General features: G+C 42.7%; 1 protein-coding gene across 1 annotated transcript in view; it reads right to left on the bottom strand.

The window, feature by feature from the left end:
- Positions 1-27,415, bottom strand: part of Tulp4 (TUB like protein 4) — a 97,469-nt gene that overhangs the window by 39,886 nt on the left and 30,168 nt on the right. Inside the window, exons 2-3 of the mRNA XM_051164052.1 lie at positions 15,889-16,017; positions 10,611-10,772 (exon numbers count right to left, since the gene is read on the bottom strand). Of these exons, the coding sequence (XP_051020009.1) occupies positions 10,611-10,772; positions 15,889-16,017 (291 nt within the window). The remainder of the gene's footprint in view (positions 1-10,610; positions 10,773-15,888; positions 16,018-27,415) is intronic.

Genomic DNA, 27,415 nt, shown 5'->3' with positions numbered 1-27,415 from the left:
CATTTTGGCACCTAAGACTTTACTAATGAAAACAACACCCAAGCAGATGACAGCAATTCTTCAAAAGTACTCAGGACTAATGTATGTCAATCCTGAAGAATTCTAAGCATCTCTGCTGCTATGGGCTCTGACTAGTACCTTTATCACCTCTCCAGCCCTGTCTTTACCATGTGACTGTCTGGCCCCCTCCTGAGGACACATGTCAACAGACTGAGTGTTTATATATCTGTCAAATCTATATGCTGATAGCAATTTGAGATGAAGCCTAAAGGAGGGGGTCAAGTCTAAGTAATGTCACAGGAATGGGGCCTTCATGGTGGGATTAGCACACTTCTAGGAGGAAAAGAGATAAAAGTTATACAAGTTATATTTTCTCCCTTTCTACACCCAAGCACCAAAAGGCAATGTGAGTACTTGGTGTCAGCCATCTGCAAGCCAAAAGGAGTGCTTACCATAATCAAACTATGACACCTTTATTTTGACCTTCTCAGCCTCTAGAAATATGAGAAATTGATGTCTGTTTCAGCCAACCAGTTTACAGTACTTTGTCCTGGCAACCTGAGCTGAAATCTGAAGGATGGGAACTTCGTGTATCAGCATGTGTCTCCCCGTGACCTGTTATTGTGCATGACGCTCATCACAGTGTCTGCAAAGGGCAGAACACGCCTCTGCATCTCGGTTTCTATTTTAGAGAAAGAACAGAAAGCAGCTAGGAGAACAGACATGTAAGACTTTAAAATAAAAGATGGGCAATTTAATGAGTGACAACAAATACCAGCTCCAAGAGCCTATTATGAATTCATCCCAACTGTAGCTCCCACAGAGAGACAGTCCACTGGAACTACTGAAAGGGAGAAGAAGTCCTCCCAGTGTAGCTATGAGCAATGTCTGAAAAAGCGTCTGTTTTGAAACAAGTATGTCACAGATAACTGAAGAACACTAATACAACAAGAAATAAGATATGGAAGAAAAAAAAACCTCAATTACAAGTTCTTTTCATGTCTAATTACTTCAGATGACATAAAGTCTAAGTGAGCAAAGGACTTCAGGAGAACAAGAATGCACATGTGGGAAGACATCAACTTTTGCCCACAGTCCTAGCCAACTAAGGAGTACAGCTGAGGCAACCTGGTGCTGGGGTTTTGTCCCCGCACCACAGCCCCTTCCAAGCTTCTCTTTGTTTTCTGTTTAAGGTTATACCTACCTCTCTTTTCTCTCAGAGACTATAATCATGTCAACTGCTTCACAGACCTCAGCTACAGTCAACGTCTTGCAAGGTATCTCTCCTGGGCCCTAGAATCACATATCCAAGTGCCACCTGTTGTACGTCCCTAGAAGTACCAGAAGTCCTTCCATGTCAGTATGTCCAAGGAGAAACACACAATCCTGCCTTCACTTAGAGTAAACACACAGATCTGCTTCTTGGCAGTAAAGACTGTGGCTCTGCTTAGGCTCCAATGCCCAGGGTCCATGTGGTACACAGCAGGTACTCAGATGCCTCCAACACAGAGCAAACATGATGCTAAGTACAGCCTTCACGCACAGTACTCTGAACTCCACTCTGGTTTTGGATCAGTCTCCATCACACATCTTGAGGGCAGGTCTGTACCCCAAGCTGTCAGATGGTTCTGTGAAGAACGACCAGTGATGATTATAAGTTAGTTTCTGCAAAAATCATTGGTTTAGGCCAGGCGTGGTGGCACACACCTTTAATCCAAGGAGAGAGAGAGAGAGAGAGAGAGAGAGAGAGAGAGAGAGAGAGAGAGAGAGAGAAACTAAGGTATTTGTAGTAGTAGGTCACCATTATGTTTTTCCTCCTGTCCCTTAGCTGCCGGAATAACGACTCATGAGACCCACTTAAATATTATGCAAATTCTTAGGCTGTTCTCTGACTAGCTCATTATAACCCATTATACTAACTTGCATTGTGCCATGTTGGCTAGTTACCTGAGCTCAGGCACCATGCTTCCATCTCCCTCACATCTTGGTGGCCAAAACTCATGTGCCAGGCTCTATGCCAGAATCTCTTCTGCCTACTGGATGCCCCACCTATTTTCTGCCTCAGCCATAGGCCATAGGTTTTTACAAGAGATCCTTCTACAGGTATTTCTGACTGTTTACTGTTTGCAGCAGATTTGCATTCACTGTAGGAACATCTCCCTGGCTGTTATGTAAGGGCTGGCTGACCACACAGCTCAACTCACCTCCCAGAGAGCCTGTAAGATGTGAGTCCTCTGGCAAAGGTTTTCATTTCCCAGAAAAGGCTGAAAAGCCAAATGCTCAACCCTACAGGCAAAGAAAACAGCACTCTCACATCCCTCACACAGACTTTCGGAATAGTTTCTTTAAAAAGAAAAATAAAAACCTCTGAAAACTGATAAGTGCCTTTGCTGAAGACCTTTGCTGATGAACTGAGCAAGTGTGTTAAAAGAGCCTATGTGGTAACTGTTGGCTCCTGACTAGATCATCTCCAGAAGGGTACCCAAGCCACTGGAGACAGGTGCCTCTGTGGAAAATAATGGCCTGACTACAGGACAGAAAAGTTTTGGGGGAACTTTGACTTATACAACATGAATGTGATGAAAGGATTTTTTTGGAATAAACACTCCAACACCAATGAGAGTGGAAGAGAGCAGTTACCAGTGGGACAAAACCAAGGTGGCTCTCCAGTCTCCAATCTAGTCTGCTTTCTGATTACTCTAAAGCTGTAAGGTGAGACGATTAAGCAAGTGAGCAGAAGCACATGGGGCAGTCAACAAGTTGTTAAGGGCAATCTCCCATTTTGTTCCAGGGAGCAGTGAAGCAGTGCTTAGAAACGAGCAGTATAAGCAGTGCATTAGGAAAATCACTAAATTACATCTAACAGTTGGTCTTCTCTACCCCATTCTCATTCAAATGCATTGCCTACTAATATATGCTTAAATATATTTTGATCTAAGGAACATGCTTCTAAAACACAAAGCCTCTGTGTTAACACAAATGTCCAGTTTGCCAGTCACCAAAAAGGAGGCCCAAGGTCATCTACACTTGGGTTTTTATGAATGATTCCAAGTGATGCTGGGATCTTCCTAGTTTGTTGGGTTGGTATAGACTGTGTAGACCTGCTGGGAGGCATCCTGTTCTATGCAAAGGACCCAGGACCAGGGCCAGTTTGTGGTCAACTGATCTATTGTAACTCCTGCTTTCAAACTCCTACCTCCCCTCTACCAGCCATAAAATGCTACAAAAGAAAATTTTAAAACCCTAAAATATATCCAAATATATTCCTAAATATGGTTAAAACAATTTTTTTCTTGTGGCTACTAATAAACTCCTTCATGAAAGGGCTGAGAGGAGGCCTGGGCATGGTGCATTTGGGCAGAGGCAAGCTGATCTGTAAGTCTGAGGCCAGGCAGGGGGTTTGAGAGGTCCTAACATCTGGGTCGGTCCTGTCCCACAGTACCAGGACTATCACTGGTGCCAACACAGGAGGGACAAACTTCAGCTGGCAGCACCTACTGCAGCTGAGTGACTTGAGCTGCTCTGCCATCTGTGCAGAGGTGACTGGGTCATTAAAAGAAAAAGTATCAAGGAGAAAGGGGCATACTGACATTCTATTGAGTAGGAAGGGACAAACAAAGGAGATGGGGCCTTATCTTGGGTTGTGGGCTAGAACAACCAGTTTTCTTAGAGACCTGGAAGGTTCATAGGCAGGAACTTGAGGGAGGTCAGTGTCGTTCTAGGGACATGGTCTTGAGTTTTTAGAAATTATACCAATGATCACTGAGGGCCAGGAGAGGCAGAAAGGGAGTGAATGAAGCTATTTGTGCTGAGATTGTTCTTTTTCCTTAGGTCATGGTTAGATGCAGTCAAGGTCAGGGGTCAAAGGCTTTGACTGGTGTATGGCTGGGGAAAGTTTCTGTCCTGGAACTGCACATATATCACCTCTCTGACAAGACCCAGGTGCTCTCAGTGCCAAGCACAGGCATGAAAAGATAGCCATAACAATTCTTCAAGAATGCCTGTGGATCCCTGGAAAATTGATTCAGGAGATCAAAGACCTAGCCAGACACTGGCATTCAGGTAAGACCATCATCAGGCTTGTAGTATGAAGAAAATCGATGAAAATGTGGCTTTAATTTGTTCAGTGTAAATTTCATGAAAGATTTCTATTTAATACATCTTACAATTTACCTCATGATTCTATAATTAGCTGAGCCCAGAGAGAGCCACAATCAGTAAGAATTCTAATCTGTGTGTTGGAGTAGGGTCTTGCTAAGCAGCTCAGGCTAGTTTCAAATTGGTGGTTCTCCGACCTCAGTCTCCTGGAAACAGAGACTACAGATGTGCACCACTGTGCCCAACTCTGAGTCTTAATTGCTACCTTCAGTAACCACCACCACCACCAACAACAACAACAACTGAAACACAATGTACAAATGTCCAGTACAATGTACAGTAACTGCACCTGTTTCAGTTAAAGAAATGAATTTTCTCCCACAAAGTACTCAAGAAAAATTTCAGAATACACATAAAACAAAACAAAATGTTCCAAACCAGAAACACAATAGGACAATGGATGGATGAAGATAGCCAGAAAAGGCAAGAGTCACCCAAACTCTCCTCTTTCCCTCAGTTGTGATGATTCATGTACTCCTTGCTCGTTCTGGAAAGGAATCTTTCCATATATGATTAGCTAAGGGCTTAAAATAAAGATGGGGCTCCTGTTTACAGCGCAGCACTACTACACAGTCATTCCTAGATGTGTGGGAAGGAGGGAAGGAAACGCTCATTTCCGGGCAGGAGAGGGCAATCTCCTCCTGTCTCTAGGTTAGCTTAGAAGTACTCTTTTCTGCCACAAAGAGAGGAGGTATCTTCAGAAGTGCACAGGTTTACAAGTGATGGTTAAGGTCAGCTGTAAAGCCGCATTTCATATCTTTTCAAAATGAAATAGGAAAGAGTCTGTCAGGTGAGCAGTTCTTTTCATTTACAGCTGCCCCATTTTAGAAACTGTTTCTTTAGCTACAAAATGTCTAGGCCTTGAAGCTCCTTTGAAGGCCACTGTTCTAAAATGCACAAGGGAAGTCTTTGAGAGGGAGGTTTGGTGTGTGTTGCACATCAGAAGAGAGGCTCCCTCTGAAGAAAAAGAGGAATGTCCTTTCATTCTGGTCCTCGGCAGGCCATTCAGTTCTGCCTCCATCAGTGCCAAGGCTTCCAGGAACCCTTTATCAGTGTTTGTTTCCCTCAGCTCTGAGCCCTAAAGCTTGTAGAAAAAGTCATCACCTCCTTCAGGAACTCATCCTAGTACTGGTGACTACACTACATTACAAAGAGCTGTCCGTGGAAGCACGTGTTGTTGACGCGCAGCTCCTCAGGCTAGTCTTACTGATGAACGTAGATGACACTTGTGCCCAGAGATAAAGGCACTGGTGAGATGCTGCTGCTTCCCCGTAAGCATCCTGAAAATGATGCTACATCTTCACAGTCTACCACTAGGGGAGCTTGGTTTCACACTTCACTGTAAACCACTGTTCACAGTTGTGCTTATCTAAAACTAGTTCTGTATGGATATGAAGAGATTACACAGTGCCTTAGTTAAGGTTTCTATTGCTGTGATGAAACACCATGACCAAAGAGCAAGTTGAGGAAGAGAGGATTTATTCGGCTTACACTTCCACATCATATAGTCATCACTGGTATCTAAGTCATGGCAGGAACCTGGAGGCAGGAGCCGATGCAGAGGACATGGAGGGGTGCTGCTAACTGCCTTGCTCCCATGGCTTGCTCAGTCTGCTTTCTTATAGAACCTAGGACCACCAGCCCAGGGGCGGCACCACCCACAATGTGCTGGGCCCTCCCCTATTATCACTAACTGAGAAAATACTCTACAGGCTTGCCCACAGCCCAATCTTATGGAGGCATTTTCTTATTTGGGGATCCCTCTTCTCAGATGACTTTAGCTTGTGTCCTGTTGATGTAAAATTATCCAGCACACATATAGGCCTCTTGTATGTTAAAGGCATTTCTTTCTTTAAACTGGGGAAATTTCCTTCTACGACAGGCAGGTTCCTTCCTAGACTGTAGGGATAGAGCTCTATTGGGGAAATTTCCTTCTACGACAGGCAGGCTCCTTCCTAGACTGTAGGGATAGGGCTCTATTGGGGAAATTTCCTTCTACGACAGGCAGGCTCCCTCCTAGACTGTATGGATAGGGCTCTAGCTTCCAAGCAGCCCAAAGGTGAAGAATGTGACCAGGCAATGTCTGAGATCCGGGGCAGAGACTTCCCTCTGTACTATAACCTGGTATTTTAATTCATGTGAAAAGTGTCTTGATATATGACTTTCTCCATGCTACGAAAAAAACAGAGAGCCATTACTGTGTTAGAGCACAGAATCTGCGTTCCTGGGTCATGGTCATTAACATTCAGCTCTAGATTCTAACACTCAAAAGTGAAAGGTTGGAAAAGACAAGCAATTGTCATATACAAAGTAAACAACTGGTTCCAAAAACAAAACAAAAGTATACAAGGTTAACGCATTCTTAGGGCTGAAGAGATGGCTCAGCAGTTAGGCACACTGGCTGCTCTTCCAGAGGACTGTGTTTAATTCCCAGACATGGTGGCTCACACCTATCTGTCAACTCCACTGCTGGTGGATCTGATGCCCTCTCCTGCTCTCCAAAGGAACTGCATGCACATGGTGCACAGGCACACAGGTAGGCAAAAAATCCATACAACAACAACAACAACAACAACAACAAAAACCCAAATATGTTTCTCTAACAATCAGGGAAATGAACCTAGACACTGGATGGCATCACTACTACTTTTTAGGTATGGGACTGTACGTTATGTAAGGCTGGTGTGCCAACACCCACAATGTATACAAAATGTACTACAAAAATATGTGCATGAAGGGTAAGAGGAAAAAAACACAACTGAGAGCAAAAATATCATAGAATTATATTTGTTGAATTTAAAGAGAATATATTCTGTTAAATATGCTTTATACTGAACATGTTCATAACCTCAAACTGGGCAAACATTCCCCACCCCACCACCATCTGGAGCACGGTGTGGAACAGAGTTCACAGGTGGAAACACACTCCGCAGAGAAGTGGTCACAATTGTGTGCACAGTTAGCATGATGTGGAGCAGAGTTCACAGGTGGAAATGCACTCCCCACTGAGAAGGAGTCACAAGTGTGTGCATAGTTAGCATGAGGTGGAGCAGAGTTCACAGGTGGAAATGCACTCCCCACTGAGAATTGGTTACGAGTGTGTGCACAGTTAGCAACTGATACTCAAGAGTCCCCCATTACACACACTCTCCACCCAAAATGGCACATAAGCCACCAATCTAAAATGAAGAAAGTATACAGCAGACAGGAGGGGGAAAACTAGACTTAATTCAATTGTAAAAGACTCACTGCTTAGATATTTGGAGGCTGGCAAGAAATATCCCAAATCCTCTTCAAGTCTGAACTATCTCGGGGGGAGGGGGTTTTCTATTGAATGCTATTTTGACCATTGTTAAATTCTCTGGGAAACAAGGTGGAGCCAGCCCTTATATACCTGGAGGTTTAGTCTGACCCACTCCTGGCTTGCAGGAGCCATGGGAATCCTGCTCTCCATGTCACATAGCCAATGCTGGAACCAGGTCACTAACTGCAAACATAAAGCCACTTCAAGTGTCTTCAAAACCATGTAAGAGAGATCAAAGGATGGCAAAACAGGACGTGAGAGTTCATTTTCATTGATGGGATGGAGAGATACCTAAGACATTAAGACAGCACATCTGTGATGGTGTCACAAGGAACTCTTAGGTAACAAGCAGTCTGACTTAATCAATGGTTTCATCCAACAATGATTTCAAAGTCAACAGACTAAAGGAAGGTAAATAAAGGTCACAGAACTGCACCAGGTTAGGTCTGGTTGGAAGAATTGTTGTCACCTTGAGTCTATCTTTGAAGACCACGTATTGACCTTTTTCTTCCTGTCTCTCTGTGTCTTTTTTGGCTGGCATGAGTTAAACAGCTCTGTTCCTTCTTGCTCTTCCACATGATAACTCTGTCTTAGTACAGGCTCTAAACCATACTAACAATGGGAGACTGCAACCTCTGTGAGTCAAAAGGAATCTCTTCTCCTGTGCTCCCTGAAGTGTTTGCCACAGCCTGTAGCTGACACGGGGGAAGAAACTTTCTTTTTCAATTTTCAGGTCAAATACGCCTACAGAAGTATCCAGCTCTCACCTCTAACTTCATCTACAAATCCACATCGTTCAGTGCCCTGTGCATCATTTTTCAAAGCGTGGATGCAGATCCTTCCCTGGGAGTGAAAGCAGTCTTGAGGACACAGACTGTAGGCTGGGAACATCACAGCACACAGGCAGTGCCTTACTACGTGTATCATCATGGCCCTGCCCCACTGGCTCCTTCAGCCCATTTCTATTGCTTCAGAATAGTGACAACAGCATGAAAGTGCCAGCTCTGGGGACCCAGGGCAGTGCTGTACATCCCTGCATTCCCTGTGATCTGCTACATGTCGTGGACACTATCCCCCAGAGTCCAATGGGGGTGTGTCTGCTTCCCTCCCAGGAGAATGCACTCCAGGTACTGCATCTGTGAGCTCAGGCGTCTGTCTCTTCACATTTCCCAAGCTCCCCAAGGGAGAAGCCACATCTCCCTATTGAGCCATCTTCTGTGTGGCCCATACTTGCCATACTATAAGTGTGTGCAAGTGTGCGTATGTGTGTGGTCTGTTGGAAACACCTGCTGGCAGAGCACACCAGGCATCAAATGATCTTCACAGATACTGCACAAGTTCCATCTTTCTAGGCAACTTAGAAACTGAACCTAAGACTTCAATTTGGTACATTTTTTAGTGCACCCACAAGTATCCTCACATTTGAGGATCACATTACAAAAGTGTTGAGAAGAAGGCAGGAAGTAATTCACAGCCTTTCACAGAAGAGAAAACTGATGAGAAGAGGAAAAGGCCAGCCAGTGAGAAGGTAAGAACAGTAAGGCCTTGTGAGAATCAAACTCCACACAAAACTAACCCTTCACAGAAACACTCATGGACAGTAAGAAGCCTGCTGGGTGAGAGAAGAGGCTTAAGAATTCACAAATCCAGGCTGGAGAGATGGCTCAGAGGTTAAGAGCACTAGCTGCTCTTCCAGAGGTCCTGAGTTCAGTTCCCAGCAACCACATGGTGGCTCCTAACCACCTAAATTGAGATCTGGTGCTCTCTTCCAGTGTGCAGGTGGACATGCAGGCCGAACACTGTGTATAAGATAAATAAATAAATCTTAAAGGAAAAACAAAAGGATTTACAATTAACAGCACTGATCATGAAGAAAGAAAATTTATTTCAGCTCTGCTATGAAATCTGGCACTTTATGAATTCTGTTATACTTGGTAAACACGTGTCTTATATTTGCAAAAGTTTAAATCAGCCAAGCATATATTTTAAGTTATCAATACATAATTTTATGAGCCATCATGCTATTTTATCATTAAATCAAAGAAGGACACTAAAGACACATTTGAAATCATACTTCAGAAAACCAGCCACAGGCTTGTTGCCATGAAAGCATTTGTGGTACGTGTCTGACTCACACCCTCCTAGTTCTTTTCACTACACTCAGGGAATCCTGGGGGTTTAATTTACAATGTGGCAACACAGAACATACCACTTCATATCCCAATTTTTCCTTTTTTAAAAAAAGATTTATTTATTTATTATGTATACAATGTTCTGCCTCCATTTAACATCTGCACACCAGATGAAGGTACCAGATCTCATACATGGTTATGAGCCAGCATGTGGTTACTGGGAACTGAACTCAGGACCTTTGGAAGAACAGCCAGTGCTCTTAACCTCTGAGCCATCTCTCCAGGCCCCTAATTTTTCCTTTAGCACATTAAGAGCACTGCTAGTCTCCCACTTTCATAACTACGGTCTGTGGCCTGTTCCCTACTTAGTTCTCTCTGTGGCTGAGCCACACCATATGCACCTACTTTACAGGGAAGGCCCTCTTCTACCATCACAGACAAAGCCTTAGGTCTGCAGCTGATTCTTCCTGCTTTTGTTCTTCTCAGGAGTGTATTCCCAGGATGCTGACAAGCGGTAAGTCTCTGACAGAGCCTGGCAAACTACTTCCCTGAGCAGGAGTGAAGGGGAGCACCATTCACACTCCTGCTTAATGATCTCAGCATCATCTACACTATTTCATCATTGTTGTTAGTAAGTGAACTCTGGTAATTTTACCTTTCCTGCAGAGGAAAGTGATTATTAGTTGAACTTCCTTTTTTACTTGTTACTTATTGATCAATTGGCTGGTTTTGGGGATGTTTAAAATGGATTTCTATGACCATTTTATATAGTTAAAACATTAACTGAATGTTTACCACATTAGGATTTCTTCACATTTTTGTTTTAATTTTCACCTGAGCGGTTTTCTTGTTTTATTTTTCCTTCAGTGCTAAAAATGGGATTCAGGGCTTTGTCCTCCAGTGAGCAGTGTTCTCAGTGCTGTGTGATTCTTTCAGAAGCTTTGGCATCAGTCCCCTCCTGCCTCCTTCTCAACTTGCTTCAGTCACAGTGCACAGAGACATTTCAGAAGCATTACCTGCTGGTCATCAGGAGTCCATATACCACAGGTGATCTGGCTCTCCAAGTTGATCTCAGATGACCAGTGTCTTTGTCCACTGACAGAACCAACCAGGACAAACCCATCTCGATATGAAATCAGTGCTTGAGTCCCATCGTGGCTCCACGTGAAATCACTCACCTTAAAGACATATAAAGAAGGGTCAGTTTACACACAGCATGAAAGAGACAATACTTTTATCAAAGCCGAGGTATATTCACTCATTTAAATTTTTGTTTAAGATCAAGATGGGTTAAAGACAACAGTATAAAAGGGAAGGCTGAGGCTGAGTGTAGGGACACACACCTTTAATCCTAACACTCAGGAGGCAGAGGAAGGCAGATCTCTGTGAGTTCAAGGCCAGTCTGGCCTACAGAGTGAGTTTCAGGACAGCCAGGGCCACACAGAGGAGAAAAAAAAAAAAAAAAGAGAGGGGAAAAAAAAAAAAAAGGGGGAGGGGGAAAGCTACAGCAGGAGACATGACTGTGTATGCCTATATTTTCAGCATGGTACAGGCTATCATAATGAATTCCAGATCAATCTTAGCTCCAAACTACAACCTTGTCTCAAAAATCCCAACAAATAAACAACCCCAAACATTAATAGGGAGACTTCAACACCCCCCTTTCACCAAAGGATAGGTCAACGAAACAAAAGCTAAACTGAGAAATAATGACACTGAACAGTAGTCATAAATCAAATAGACCTAACAGGTATCTACAGAACTTTTCACCCAAAACCAGATTATACCTTTGCAGCACCTCACAGAACCTTCTCCAAAACTGACCATATTGTTGGTCACAAAGAAAGCCTCAATAGATACCCAATCAGAACACCATGGACTAAAGCTGGACCTCAACAACAGAAATTTAAAAAAAAAAAAAGTTACACGCATATGGAAACTGAACAACTCTCTAATCAATGACAACTGGGTCAGATAAGAAATATAGAAAGAAATTAGGGACTTCTTTAAAATTCAATGAAGGTACAACATACTGAAACTTATGGGACACAATGAAAGCAGTGCTAAGATAAAATTCACAGCACTAAGTGCCCTCATAGAGACTGGAAACATCTCATACAAGCAACTTAATGACACACATAGAAGCCCTAGGAATAAAAGAAGCACACACACAAGAGGAGTAGACAGCTGGAAATAATCAAACTCAGGGTTGAACTCAATAAACAAATAGAAACAAAGAGAACAATTCAAAGAATCAAGGAAACCAAGAGCTGGTTCTTTGAGAAAATCAACAATATAGACAACCCTTGAGCCAATTTAACTAGAAAGCGAAGAGACACTTACCTTTCAGATAACTCTAGCTTGTGGGAAACTGGCTTAAGACTAGCCAGCATGGTATGCATGTTCTTACTGTCATTGTCTCTTGGACAGGAGACTCCTCATCAGATGGCATCTCACTGTGGTTGTGATGTGCATTTCCATGATGACTAATGATTCTGAACATTTCTTCATATACCTGCTGCCTATTGTATGTTTCCTTTTGAGAAATATTTATTTAGGTCTACTATTCAGTTTTTAACTGGATCATCTTGGATTTGTTTTGTTTTTGTTTGTTTGTTTGTGCTATTATATTCCTTGCCATTCTAAATATTAACCTCTTGTCAGATGTACAGTGTGGAAGCATCTCTCACTCTAAAGGCTCTTTTCTTAAAATAAAATAAAATAAAATAAAATAAAATAAAATAAAATAAAATAAAATAAAATAAAATAAAAATAAAGGCTCTTTTCTTTGTTATACAAAGCTTTCTAGTTTGAGACAATCCTGTTTCATTTTGCTTTTGACTCCTGTGCTTTTGAGAGTATTATCCCCACACTCAAAAAAACAAACAAAACAAAACAAAACAAAAATGGCAGAAATTCTTCTTTGGGGGATTGTTTTGAACAGAAAATGTTACTGAAATTTCAGCCTTGCTTTACTGAAGACCATTTTCAGGTTACTTGAAGCTGGGCAGCATTTTGGCCACATCACTTCTTGAGGCAGCTTTTCATCAGACCCTCTCAGAGTATGTGCCTGGCACAGCCATCCTCAGTGACTAACTCTGTAAAAGAATGCAGGCACTGTTCCACACCCACTTTGAAATAATGGCCTCATGATCATTTCCTGAAAAAGAAACTGCTACAGCATTGCTTAGCTTTTGCCAAATGCTTAACTACTCTGTGACAACAAACTGCATGCTGTAAGTGAGGATCACCTATTTCTCCTCCTAAAACACTGATGCTTTTCTTGGAGCTGGCTTCAAGGATGCTCCTCCTCCAAGGTGCAGAGTTGCTCATTCCAGCAGACACTTTCCAAGTGTACTAAGTGCTCACTGCCTCAACCAGTAATCAGTAATCTGTGCGTTCATTTTTTTTTAAACTAAGGGCAGCTCTAACTTCAACATCATCAGAAGCAAACAGAACTTCCCCAAATGTCGGTGTTTAAAGATAGTGACTGCTCAATAGGGTCTAGGGTTTGAAGAACCAGTTTTTAACAGCAAAAGAACAGAAAAATTCCAAGTACTTCACAAGCTATAGCAATTCCTTTAGTAGCAACTGCAGGCACAGGCGTCTGTGACCTCTGAGTGCTGCCAGATGTCCTGTGGGCCACATCAGCTCACCTGTCCCCAGGACTCACTTCCCTCGCCTTTCTTGTTTCTGACATGTGTGTCTGTTCTAAACTCTCTGTAGAAAAAAAAGACGAATGTGACAGGTACATCAGTTACACAGGTGCCATGTGGAGAGAACAGGGACTGGAGTGCACATGGGCCCTGGCTGAGAAATGACAGTGCTGGGGGACACACAGTGGTGCTGGTGCTTGCCTGGTAAGGTGTGTCTTTCAAACAATAAAGTCTGGGCACTTAGGATTTGAACACATGGATTTTTGCCAAAGAGAAATAGGTTGGTTTGGAGTTTTTGTTTTTGTCTTTGATCTGGTTGGTTTTTCTTTTGTCTAGAAACAGTGGTAGAATGTTTTAGAAGGAAAATGGGGTTCGAGTACTCAATTTAACACCCATAAACCTCCTTGGGCAAGTTATTGAGCATCTTGACCCAGATTTTTTTCTCTTCTATTAACTGACAAGAGCAAATTTTCAGAATAAAGTTCCTGTGAAGCCTGAGGGAAAAACACACCGGGGGGTGGGGGGGGTGGGAAGCACTTATGGCGTATGTCTTAATCACCAGGACCAAGGCAACTCTTATGAAAGGAAGCATTTACTAGGGGCTGCCTTACCATCTCAGAGGTATGCTCTGTTGTCACTATGGCAGGGAGCACAGCAGCGTGCAGGCAGGGGCCAGAGCAGCAGCTCCATGCTCAGTTTGGATCCTCTGAGAGGCTTCTAGTGATTACTCCTTTGCTGTCTTAGGAGGTATCTGCTGTGCTGATCTCTATGACAGTTTCTCACAGCCCTTCACCAACTGAAGAGTTTTATGGCTCTTTTCTGTTGTTTCAGTTAGTACGAACACCTCCAAGGACTTCTTGCTGAGCTGCTGCTGTTACAAAACTGGCCTTGGATTGTTCAGGCATGCCGTCATGCAGCCCAGTGCCTACCCAGCAGAGTGAGGCTCTCTGGCACACCTCCTCTCTTGTATTAAAGGGCACCCTCGGAGAGCAGTTACCACTGAAGGTTCCGCATACTAGTTTAACTATTACCCTGTGGTTGCCTCACTGTGCACTTCTAGTTTACTGGATCGTCGTCTGCTCCTTTCTCATCTGCACCTAAGTTATGAGCTTCTCATACTTGAAAAATACAGAGCATTCAGGTAGCATAAACCCCCCAAGGGAACAGGCTATTATTGTCAGTATTGGTTAGGCTGAAGTCTTTGTGAGCTGTCATCACAGGAGCCTGCCTCTGTAAAAACAGAACATTCTTTTTTGTGTGTAAGAGTGTTTTCATTTAGTAGGTTAGGCATAATGGGGTCACTTGACCCTGAGAAAGCCACATCTATTTGCACCATGCCTCAGAGTGAGGAAAGGAGGAACAGTACCTGCCCTGTGACTCTAATCACCCCTTTTGAAGGAAAACTTCAAATGCAGTAGTCTATAAGACCATGAGAAGTTCATGGCTCTTTGCAAGGTCAAGGTAATTCTCTGTGCCTGGTTTCTCATCTATAATAAGGTGACAGTAATGATCCCTGTCTCGGGGGAAACTGAGAATGAAACCTAAGTGTATATGAGAAGTGACTAAAACACTGCTTACACCTAACAGTCACTGCAGACTCTTACAGAACTGCTGCCTCACAGCCCTAGCACAGAGCCTGCTTGTCAGAGCAGTAGCCCTAAGGCATGTCCAAAGTCAAGTCAAGCTCTTTATGAGCTCTGTGAGACAGATCCCTTTCTAACGTTGCTTACAGGGGCTCTTTGGTGCTGCACTTATCTACCTAGCTCAAATGCAGGATTCTTGTTTTTAAAGTGTACTAGTGTTTTGCCTGCACACGTGTATGCATACCAAGTGCACGCCACGTGCTCAGAGTCCAGAGGAGGACGCTAGATGCCCTAGAAGTGGAGTTACAGATGGCTGTGAGACACCAGGTGGATGCTGAAAGCCAAACCCAGGTCCTCTGCAGACTAGCAAGCACTTCTAACCACTGGGCTGTCTCTTCAGCCCTACTGATGGGAAGAGATGTACATTCAGACTCAGGATATCAAGGAACACTTTAAATCATTACCAAGAAAGACAGGACAGAAGAGATGGACATATGCTGTAGTGGCTAGAATAAGAACAGCCCCACAGGGTCACATATTTGAATGCTTAGTCACCAGAGAATAACACTATTTTAAAGGATTAGGAATTGTGGGCTTGGTGGATGAAGTGTGTCATTGGGGGTAGACTTTGAAAGTTCAAAAGCCCATGCCAAGGCCAGAGTCTCTCCCCTGGCCTACAAACTAGGATACAGCTCTCAGAAAGGGAGAAGAAAGAAAGAAAGAAAGAAAGAGAGAGAGAGAGAGAGAGAGAGAGGGAGAGAGAGAGAGGGAGAGAGAGAGAGAAAGAAAGACAGGCAGGCAGGCAGGCAGGCATATAGCTAGCTAGGTCAGTCACTTGCAGCACAGAGTGTGCTCATTTGGCTGATGAGGAGAAGGCATGATCTTCCATGTTCATGCTCAAACTGAATGAAAGGGAAGGACCTAATTTACTGCCCCTTTACCTCATATATAAAAAAGTTTCATTGCAGACCAAGGCTATTCCATTTGCTCTGGGACTCGGCTTTGTATCCTTTAAGAGACAGTGGTTCATTGGAAGAGGTCAGCCATCTACTCACCTGAGCCCCACGGTCATTGACCAGTTCCACAGACCACCTGCCTTCATACTGAATCCACACAAATATCCCTCCATCTGCATCACATGTGGCCAGTTTCTGGTATGGCTCATTCCATCTCACCAGCACAACCTAGAAATTAAGAAAGTATTAACCATAAGAAAGAAAACAACTGGCCAAGTTCATTTCCATAAAGTATTCCGATCCCAGAAGTAAATAGGAAAAGGAGAGAACACGGGGAGTAGTAAGGGGCCATGTGAAGGCCACATGAATCCAGATACTTGACATGTCCTAGACAACCCAGGCACCTGAGTAAACAATGAAGTATGTTCACTGATAGGAAAAGAGAGGCCCCCCTCTCAACACACCACCTGCCTCTCACAGGTATGCAAAGATCTCTCATTTACTGCTCTTGTGCTAGGTAGAAACAGTTTTCACAAAATTCTCATTTTTAAAACATGGTATTTGTTTAGTACAAGAAAAAGAAGTCTCAACTTTTGGTCTTTTCTGGACTATCTAATTTTTGAACAGCTCAGCATCTAAACAGACCAACTGTGGAAAACTCACGGTTGAAATTTTTAAGTTGTTTTGAATTTATCTGTTATATAAAGCTATAAGCTTCTGTGGTGATTGAATTAGAACAACCTTTAAAGGCTCATATATTTGAATGCTTAGTTACAGGGAGTGGCACTATTTGAAAGGGTTAGGAGGATTGGCAGGTGTGACCTTATTGAAGAAGGCGTGGCCTTGTTGGAGGAAGTGTGTCACTGGAGGTGGGCTTTGAGGTTTCAAAAGCCCACAGTAGGCCCCGTGTCACTCACTCTCCCTTTGCCTAGGAATCAGGTACAGCACAGTGCCATGCTTTCTCCCATGATGAAGATAATGGACTAACTCTTTGAAACCATAAGCAAACCCAAAATTAAATGCTTTCTCTTATAATGGTTGCCTTGGTAGTGGTGTCTCTTCACAGCAATAGAACAGCGACTGAAACAGTTTCTAATTTTATGAGTATGGGAACTTAACTCCTTTTATAAAATTAATACACTACTAATTTTTTAATTAGAAAAACTTAAAGTTTAGATTTTTCTAAATCTAAAAAATTACTTTCATCTTTCTCAATTATAAATTATAACTTTTTATCTAAAAATGCAGAAAATCTGGGGACAGCAAGATGATCAGTATCAAAATTTGATCCCTAGAACCTGAGGGAAGGGTGTTCAGAGAGAACAACTACATAGTTCTGCCCTCTGACCTCCATGCATGTCTGTGGTGGCACCTGTGTCCTCTTCATCATAAACACACATGCATAATAATAAGTAAAACTTTAAAAGGTAGGAATCTGTCAGATGGTTTGTGAGTCTATGTACTAAACACTTGGCAAGTCTGGGAGCCCCAATTAAAAGGGTCAGAACAACCATACAGCAGTGACCAGCTGCCTAGTCTTGAGAATCTAAGCCATGAAACCAGTATCTCAAGGTTCACCACAGTGAGTGTCCCCTCAGATTCTTCCCTCCTGGCCTACCCTGGTGACTGTGATGAACTCAGCAGCAGCATTACACTTATGCTATGTGGCTAAAATTGAGGTGGAGGCTATGAATCACTTCCCCCACCCTCAGTGAGCTCAAAGTTAAACTTGGAACCTAGAACACCCACACACACATACATGGAAGCCTCTGATATGACAGGAGGGAACTGTCCCCGATCAGCAAGCGCACTCCAGTTGATCAAGGCACGACATCTTATCTGTCCTTACCACTCCATCTAATAAACCCAGTGCAGCTGTCATCACAGGTAGCGCCACTATAAATGGTTTCCAAGTTCTAACTTAAGTTTTACAGTTGAAGTAAACCCAAGGGGGCTAACAGATCTGCTCCAATGTGGAGCAGTCAATAAATAAAGCCAAATTCCCTTACTTCTTTCAGATCTGACAGTGATTTGGCATGAGCGCTGCAATACACAAATACGTAGGTGTCTAGTTGACAAGCTTTACTCCCAGACGTCCACAACAGACTCTCCTCATGTCCATCTGTAATATTTCCCCCTTAGAGACCAACAATACACAAACCCTGTAACTTCTCAAAACTATTCAGTGGGAACTCCTGATCTGGAGGTCTTTTTATGCTGGCCTCAAACTCACAGTGATCCACCTGCCTATGCCTCCCTGAGTGCTGGGATTATAGTTGTGAGCCACCAAGTCCAGCTCTGGAGGTTTCCAGGACACAAGACAACTAACAGTCTCCCTATATAGTCTGACTTAGTCTGCCTTGGGCTGATCACAGTTTGCTTACTTCAACATTTTTTAAAGGAAGAGTATTACAACACTACTGAAAACAAAGGAAGCTGTCAAGTTTTGATCTTTTGAACCCTGGGAATCTCTAACCTAACCCAGTTGATGGCTTACCATGCTAGAGACAACATGCAAGACTAAGAACTCCCTTAGTAGCCCCAGCCAGCCTTGTCCTGTGCCAAGGACATCCTTGTCCTGGATGTTCCTTACTGCCATAATGCGCTGTGACTGTCACTGTGAGTGCAGGGTCTGTGCTGCTAAGGACATTTTCAAAATGACCAGCTACTTCTGGTGTATTCTGAAATGATAATAAATAATTGAAAGCTTTAATCCTTATTATTTCTTTGAACTATAAAAGTCTTAAAAATTATTTCAAACTCCCAAAGGCATTTTAACAATAATAAATATTGCCTGTGTGCTTAAGATGAATCAACACTGTTATATGCCAAAAAATAGTAAGACATCTTTGGCTCCAAAGAGTTTGATTTAATAAAGAGATAAAATACAGTGCTCAACACAATGAACAGAGATGGAGATCTTCACAGGTATGGATAAAGGAAGAATAAAGTAAGATTCACTCATATAAATCTAGTTTGATTCTTTATTTAATTGACTTGATTTTGTTTTTTTTTTTAAATCTGCAATCTAAAGTCTTTAAATAACATTTGAATGTATCATTAAATTCAAAAATTCCTAACAGTCAATAAATAAAGCCAAATTCCCTTACTTCTTTCAGATCTGACAGTGATTTGGCATGAGCGCTGCAATACACAAATACGTAGGTGTCTAGTTGACAAGCTTTACTCCCAGACGTCCACAACCATTTGGGCATGGCTACCAAAGCATGGAATGTGACAGGCAGGAGCACCATGTTCATGACTTGTCAGGGTTTAAATTATTTCCCTAGGTGAACATAGTGAACATTTACCTTTTGTAAGGCTGTCTTTAAAATGGATGTTTTTACCTCTAGTGGCCAGTGCCCTGTGATTACATACTTAGTTACCAACAAGAAAATGTCTCAGCCTGGAAATAATCTCCAGTCACAGAATGACACAAACAATACAGAGCAGAGGCAAAATACATTCAAAAACCATTTACTACCAAAGTAAGATAACCCCATTGCTATTGCTGGGTAAACAATGCCTTCTGACTCAGTTTCAGCTTCTGTTCTTCTGAGTGAGATGCTGTAGCAGCTGGAAATGCGGCCCTCACTCACAGGCTGCTTCACCCCGGCTGCTCACTGGCACAGCTGAGCAGCTGCGTGAAAAAGCCAGGCATGGTGGCGCATGCCTGTAATCCCAGCACTCGAGAGGCAGAGGCAGGCGGATCTCTGTGAGTTCGAGGCCAGCCTGGTCTGCAAAGCAAGTCCAGGACAGCCAAGGCTACACAGAGAAACCCTGTCTCGAAAAACTTTTTAAAACAAATGTAGAACTGCCAATGTTTGCTTGGCTGGTTCACTCTCATTTCCTTTCCTGTCTGCAATGCACAGCTGCCCGCCTTATCTTCCAGCAGCTTATTTCCTGTTCTCTAAATCCTGCCAGCCTACTTGGCAATGTTACGACATACCAGAGTACTGAGGAATTACCAGCCAGGGGTCAGCTGGGGTCAGTTGCCCAGAGCATGTAGTTAGATGCTATGGATCCATCTAGGCATCCTAGCCACGGCTTTCCTGCCCTTCTAATGAGATCAGGATTGATTTTGCCTGTGCATCGAAGGACTCCCTCAGCTAGGGTGTTAGCTGAAGGTTTCATTCATCTATTAGAAAAAGTTTTCATTCACACCTTCAAGTACTCAAAAACAACAACCTATGACCATCTCATATAAGACCCAGCATTTTATTTTATCATTTTATAGCATGGCAGTCAATAAATAATTGACTATTAAAGCTGTTAAAAAGTCAGAGAAACCTAGTATAAAAGCACAGGACAGGATCTCTGGAAGTCCATTTGGGTTATAAGCTAAAGTTCAAAATATGCTGCTCATTCCCTATACCTAGAATCACTTCTAGAGAAAGACCCTCCAAATGGTTGGGACACACACACACAAGACATTACTTCAATGAGCAACACTTCACTCATGTCCAGGAACATTTCCTCAAATCTAAAAAGAACACAATTTTAACAAAAATTGAATTAAAAAGTCTCTATAACAATCCTGTGATGATCATCACCCAGTTCATCTAATTCTGTAATTTACTAAGTGAAATAGCAACAAGTTCAAATGCACAAGACAAAAATAATAACATGAAAATGACTATATTAACAAAAGACATCTACAGATTCAATGCAATTCCCATCAAAATTCCAGTAACATTCTTCACAGAACTTAAAAAAAAAAACCCAAAATCTATATGATAAAACAAAATACATCAATAGCCAAAGAAATTCTAAGCAGAAAGAACAACCTTAAAGCTATCACATTATCTGACCTCAATTTACAATTATACTACAGAGCTGTAAGTGACAGAGAACACGGAGGCAGCACAGAAACAGATGTGAAGACCCATCAAATAGAAAGACGGACCCAGAATAAACCAACAGTTACAGCCGTCAGAATAAACCCAAGACTGCCTTATCCTAGAAGCCTTCATGCACAACTCTGTTCAGGTCAATGCTGCCCATGTCCACTTAGGTTATAATGAATGTCACCTCTGCTCAAGTTAGATGGGCTGATCCCTGTCAATAAATTCAAAGCCTGGTCTGGAAAAAAAAAATCAGCTAATACCAGTCATTAAAGGGGTGGGGGGGGGGGGAATGTATCTTTATAACAGGCTTGAAGCACTTATGCTAAAAGTCAAATTGTTAATTACCTGGGAGTAGTGCTGAGCACCTGTCCTCCCAGCCACTTGAGAGAGGCTGAGGCAAGTAGATCATGAATGCAGAACAGCAACACATAGCTTCTGGCTCTGTCTTCACCACCAGTGGTCTGCAGTGCTCTTCTGCATCCCCAGATCTTTCATGTCCAGCTCAGAGCACTGTTATGGTCCCTGTGGACCGTGACATCTTCCTCCTGGGTGTGGATGAATTTTGCCTATTCTAGAACACTAATAGCACATTGCTGCTATCCTTTCTAAGTTTCATCACCTTACTGTCACCCATGACCTTGAAAACTCAAAACTGCACCTCTAATTTTAGCAAAAAAAAGGTATGGTATTTTTTGTAAACCACTTTCATTTTGATTATTTCATTATAATCCACATAACAGTGCCATAAAACAAATATGAGCATGGCCAGATGATAACAGGGAACTAGACAGAATATTAGCATAATTTACAAAGTATAGCAGGAATGACTGCTGGAATGTGTACCAAGCAGGTGGTTATATTCTGAACAATGTAAGGCAGCACAATGAAGAACAACATGCCAGGTCTGAAGTCACCAGACTGAGCTTGAGTTCAGGCTCTGAAGCTTAGTGACTGCGGGACTGGGAAAGATGGGCTGATTTTAGCCTCTAATTCAACAAACTGCTTCTTAGGACCCACTTAACTAAACTGACACTGACCTCTGAATCTGAGCTCTTAATGAATTTTTGACATAGCATCATTCCCCCTTGACTTCCCAAGATTAATGGCATTTATTATGCATTTTGACTTATTTTTGTGAAAAAGATATTTTCCTAATTAATGTATCACCCTTTGCTGTAACGACAGCTCAAATAAATACCAGAGTTAATGACCCACAAGCCTCTGATAATGAATTATCAGTGATGGTATGGGAAGTGACATTTGTCTAGGTTCCTAAGTAGCTTTCCCCAACATCACAGTATTTAAAGTACCTCGTTTTACTCTCACTATTCACCTGTGTGGGAGAATATGTACTACTATCATTTCAGAGCTGAGAACCTGGTTCATAAATTTAAGATAATTTCACCAAAGTAAAAGCAGCAAGGGAAAGGCCACCAACGCCTTCTGCTCTGCCGCCCTCTTTACTGCAGACAGGAAAGATCACAGGGGATGATTATCTATGATGCTACAAAGCTCTTCCCATCCTACTACTATACAACTCAAGCTGAGAACGAGTCCTCATGGCCTCATCAGTCATTGAACCCACTGTCCTGCCAGCCTTTCCAGAGGCCCAGGAGGTCAGTAGGCACAAGGACTCTCGAGAACCCAAAACTAAACAAACACAAATACAGGCAAGGGTGTCCTGATCCCAGAACAGCCACCCAGCCAGAGGAATTCCCAGAACTCTGTTAGGTGTTGCACAAAAGACCACAGCAGATCCTCTGGAATGGTCTAAAGAACACAGGAGACAATGGCGCACCTCAGTGTCAAGTCAGAGCGACACTCTGCACCTCCACTACAGATTCCTGCTTCCCTTTTAGGCACATCCCGCCTAAGTGTCTACTATGCCCATCACCAAAAATGAAATGAAAGCATCACACCTTCTGCCTGAGTGGAGCTTCCCCTCAAGGGAGACAGATGTGTAAGTTGTAAATGTGTTACATGTACTAACAGCGACAACATCAAACCCAAACAGAGATCAATGGCCAATTTGCTCTGTTTAAGATTTCATTAAGAAATAAGAGGTTTTTTTTTTTTAATTGGCTATTTATTTGTGCATGAGCATGAGCATGTGCATGTGCATTTGTGTGTGCGCATGCAGACCAGCATGAATTTATGTGCACCATGTTTAGATACCCATGGAGCGCAGAAGTCACAGGATTCTCAGGAACTGGAGTTACAAGTGATTATCAACAGCCACATAGGTGCTGGGAACCAAACCTGGGTCCGCTGCAAGGGAGCAAGCATTCCTAACCACTGAGCCATCTCTCCAGGCCTATAGTCTGAGCTTTTAGAAAGATGAATGAAACCATGCTATTGCCTATATTAATAAGAACATCCAAACTGGCCATCTTGGATAGGCAGAATGAAAATTCTATGCACACAGCAAGTCACAAATTCAGTCTCTCACAACTTTATTAAGCATCAAGTCCACAAAAGGGGGGGGGCTCATATTTAAATACAAATCTATCATTACTCATATTTTTAAAATATTAAATCTTTGAAAGTGAACCATTTTCCACTAAGTTACCCAAAAATGACTCCAAAACCTTTTCAAAAGGGGTTCCAGGCCCATACTCCTCCTGCTCAGTGAGGCCTGCTGGAAAGTTAATGCTGCACTGCAAGTGCCTTCACGCTCTGTGGTATGTTTAGGTCATACCACATAGGAGGTGCTTTGCATGCCTCCTAAACCACAAACATAAGTGTTCAAGGGCAGCCTCAGATAAAATCATGGTGCTGTGTCAAACAAATGAACAAACAACAACAAAACCCTACTCACTGCCAAGGGGAAAAAGTTGTGTATCTTATTTATTACCTGTAATCATTTCCCAAGACACCACAAATCAGAGATAATGTATAAATGAATCCCTAGATCCTCCTGGGCCCTCTCCCTGGCCTGGGTAATATGACACCTCAGCTCATGCCATGTTTGTCTGTTACTCTCTCATAAGAGCCACTATACAAAGACAACTGATTTCTCCACCCTAGAGCCTGGCAAGGCACTGGGGCTCTTGTCAGATGGAAAGCATTCTATTAGTCATCTGCACTTAGATCCAGTGGCACTTACAACACTGCCCTGCCTGTCAGTGCAGCTGTGCACACACACCTGTGTCAGGTGTTTTTCTGCTGGCATTTGGTTTTGTTTGGAAGTTGTCTGATAGGACCAAGCAACGCATGTGACGCATGGATGCCGAACACAGAGAGGCCAGGTAAGGACTAAGAAGCAGTTGTTTAGTATAATAGTTTCCTGACTCTTGTTATTGCGCAACTTTAGGGAAAACATGTAGCCTGGATGCTAGTGAGAAGCTGGCCATAATATCTGCTGAACTAGTGGAGAGAGCCTCAGTGCAAATACAAAACTCAAATGATCTTCATTTTAATGTGTAATGGAAAAGAAAATTAGAAACTGCTAATAAGATCTCAAAAGTATAAAAGGCTTGTCATTTTTACCTTTTAACTCTTCTCTTAGCTAGAAGGCTTTTTCCTTATGTTTCACTTTATAAAATATTAGATTATAATAAGTACTTTTAGGCAGTCTATTACCTTATACAATTATTACACACTAATAAAAATATCTTAAAAAGTGCCTTCATTCACCCCAGGGTAGGGGAACAAGACTGGTCTTTTTCCTACACATTTTTATTCCTTGTTTTCCTTAGATTTTTAGCTTGTCATTCTTTGCTTTTCTTTTAATTAGCCCTAGGATTTCCTACCTACACTTCCTGCTGGCTTCGCCCTGTCCACATGTGGTCATCTATCAGAGCACCCTCAGTGGCTTTATCTACTCTGCTGATGTTTTAATTCAGTTACACGCAGACGACTCCTGGTTTTCTGCTATAACCTGAACCCTAAGTCCTTAATGAAACTGCCGTATTCAGTCTCTACAAGGTCAGAACAGCACCTCCTGACTTTCCAAGTTCAAAGCACAGCTCTGGAAGGCTGACCTAAACAATACAACCCACCCTTCAACCCTACAGCCTTCTCTCCCAGCAAAGAACCTAGACTTTCCTCGATGCTTGAAGCAAGTTTTTCCTGTAAGCTTCAATTCAGTTTGGAGCTTTGAACATTCCAAGGGACTGAAAAGGTTGTTGAGGTTACTGTCCAAAATACTAGTAAATATAAAACATGTTGCCAAATACTTTAAAGCCTCAGAGATGCTCCATACCCTGAGGTTAGAGAAATGGCTTAGCAGTTAAGAAGAGAGGATGTGGATTCAATTCCCAACACCCACGTAGCAGTTAACAATTGCCTTGCAACTCCACTTCCAGAGGATCCAACACTGTCTCCTGCCTTCCCAGGGCACTGTAGGCATGTGATGCACAAATGTACACACAGGTAAAAACACCTGAACATAAAAAAAAAATTTTAATGTATATGAAAAAAAGAACCTCATATTCTGCCCCCTTACCGACATACTTAGGCAGAGTGTTCTTTTACTCTCACTACTGTGGTGCAGATGGTATACCCACCCGTATGGACGTTTGATCACAGTGATACTCAGGGTTCCTTTGTTTGGACCCTCAAGGCCTTATTTTGGGATGGTTTGGGCAGGTTTTCTGTATATAAGAACTCCCCTCCCCACCCTATGTGGGCAACTTCAGTCACAAACTCTGCTGAAAAGACCCACCACTCTGCTGTCACCACCAAAGAATGATAGTAAGGAACCGCTATTCCCACCCATGCCCAGCGCAGAGTCCAGCACTGATGCAAAAGTTTCTATGTGTCTGAGTTGAAGGCAGCTCCACTCTTCAGTTGATCGTCAGGCCGGGAAGCTCTGAGTCATCTCTAGCACATCTCAAATGTGACTCACTGGTCAATACTGCCAATCTGCAGGCACAGCACATGCAGCATCCAGTCACCTTTCCTGCTAGTTTGAGTTCTCCTTCCCTTTCTTTTCCCCCTTTTCCCTTTCCCTGTCTCGAAAAAACAAACAAAACAGCAACAACACCTAAGCTTTGGAATAAGTTGTTTTACACTACAAAATACTAATATAATAACTGCTACAAAGTTTAACTGTGTTACAAGACAATATAAAAATATTCTAGAATATAGAATGTCCTCAGAAAATGGAGCTGGAGAGATGGTTCAGCAGTTAAGAGCAGTTTCTGCTCAATTACAGAGGATCTTGGTTTGGTTTCTAGTACCCACATAGTGGCTTACAACTGCCTGTAACTCCAGTTTCAGGGGATCTGACATGCTCTTCTGGCATTTGTGGGCACTAGGCACACATATATACATGTATACATATTACATGAATACATGCAGGCAAAACACTCATACACATGAAATTCTAAAAAATGGTAAGATAAAAATATGAAAGGTCAACAAGATGGCCCGGTGGGCAAAAGCACTGTCAAACCTGATGACCTGAGTTTGAGTCCCAGAACCTACAACAAGAGAACTGACTCTCAAAAGTTATCTCTGACTAGATGTGTTCCATGGCACATGTATGCTTGCACACAAATACAGGCACAGCACACACATCATATAATAAATACTTTTCAGGGTTATAAAAAAAATTAAACTAAGGTAGAGAGCAAGATGAAGGAATACACAGAAAGACACACACACCCTATCCTCTGGCCTCCATACACATATGCACTTGTGAAAACACACACACACACACACACACACACACACACACACACACTTTTCTGTCCCCTTGGTGTCAGGTGCAGGGTCTAGCTATGCTGAGATTAAGGAATTAGACAGCACACAGGAAAGCCCAGAGGCTTGAAGAAGCCCTAATTAGGCCTAGATGTCAAGGGTGAAGAGGCTTCAAGATGACCCAGCACCACCCAGCCACCCTAATTATCAGAGCCGCACCTAGGACTTGCCCGTGAGTGTGCTCCTGAGATCCTGAATGGGCAACACCCTCTACTGTTTCCACCAGTGTGCTCTGTGGTAGGATGCCGTGCAGCAACAGCTAACCAACGCAGCAGTGGAGTCAAGCAAGAGGGGTGAGGCACAGAGAAGTCGATGCGGACAGTCAGGGTTCGCTGCTAGTGCCCACCACATCTCTTACCTTTGTGAAATTCTGTGCTGTTTTTCTTTTTGTATTTGGTTTGGTTTTTCAAGATAAAGGTTCTCTATGTAGCCCTGGCTGACCTGAACTTGTTCTGGTCAGAACTGGGCTTGAACTCACAGAGATCCACCTGCCTCTGCTTCTCAAGTACTGTGATTAAAGCTGTGGCCACCGCCAGCCGGCTCTATGCTGTTTCTTATCTCTACTGCTCTTCATCAGAGCTCTACCTAGAACTGCCAAAGTGTCCATATACTCCAGCCCCATTTCTAGCAAGCCACAATCTCCCTTATTTCTGTCCTGAAAGGTACGTTAGTTGTTATATCTTTAGTTTCTTTAGTATGAGCCATAGATATCTCACCACATTCTCACATTTACATATTATTTTAAAGGTGTACAGTGGTTAATACCTATAATCTTAGTTACTAGAGACCAGAAGTCCAAGGCCACCCTGGGCAACATAGGGAGAATCTGTCAAAGGAAATGAGGAAGGTAGGAAATAAAAAATGCAAAACTCCACTTAATTGTTTAACTTGTAGCTGAGAACCTGGATTGTTTAGCATTTAGATTATGTGAGCATAGCAAGGCCATGGTTTTAAAGGAAAATCACCCTGAAAATATGAAACAAAAATATGAGTACTAACAGGACCACTCCTGAATAAACTCACAGTTGAACGGCTGAGAGCGCAAGTGCTTATGTGACACTAGCTGGTGCAGC

The sequence above is a fragment of the Acomys russatus genome, chromosome 21 (assembly GCF_903995435.1).
Source record: "Acomys russatus chromosome 21, mAcoRus1.1, whole genome shotgun sequence".
Taxonomy (NCBI): domain Eukaryota; kingdom Metazoa; phylum Chordata; class Mammalia; order Rodentia; family Muridae; genus Acomys; species Acomys russatus.
Note: the sequence above shows the minus strand (reverse complement) of the source record. Positions and strands in the feature narration are given on the sequence as shown.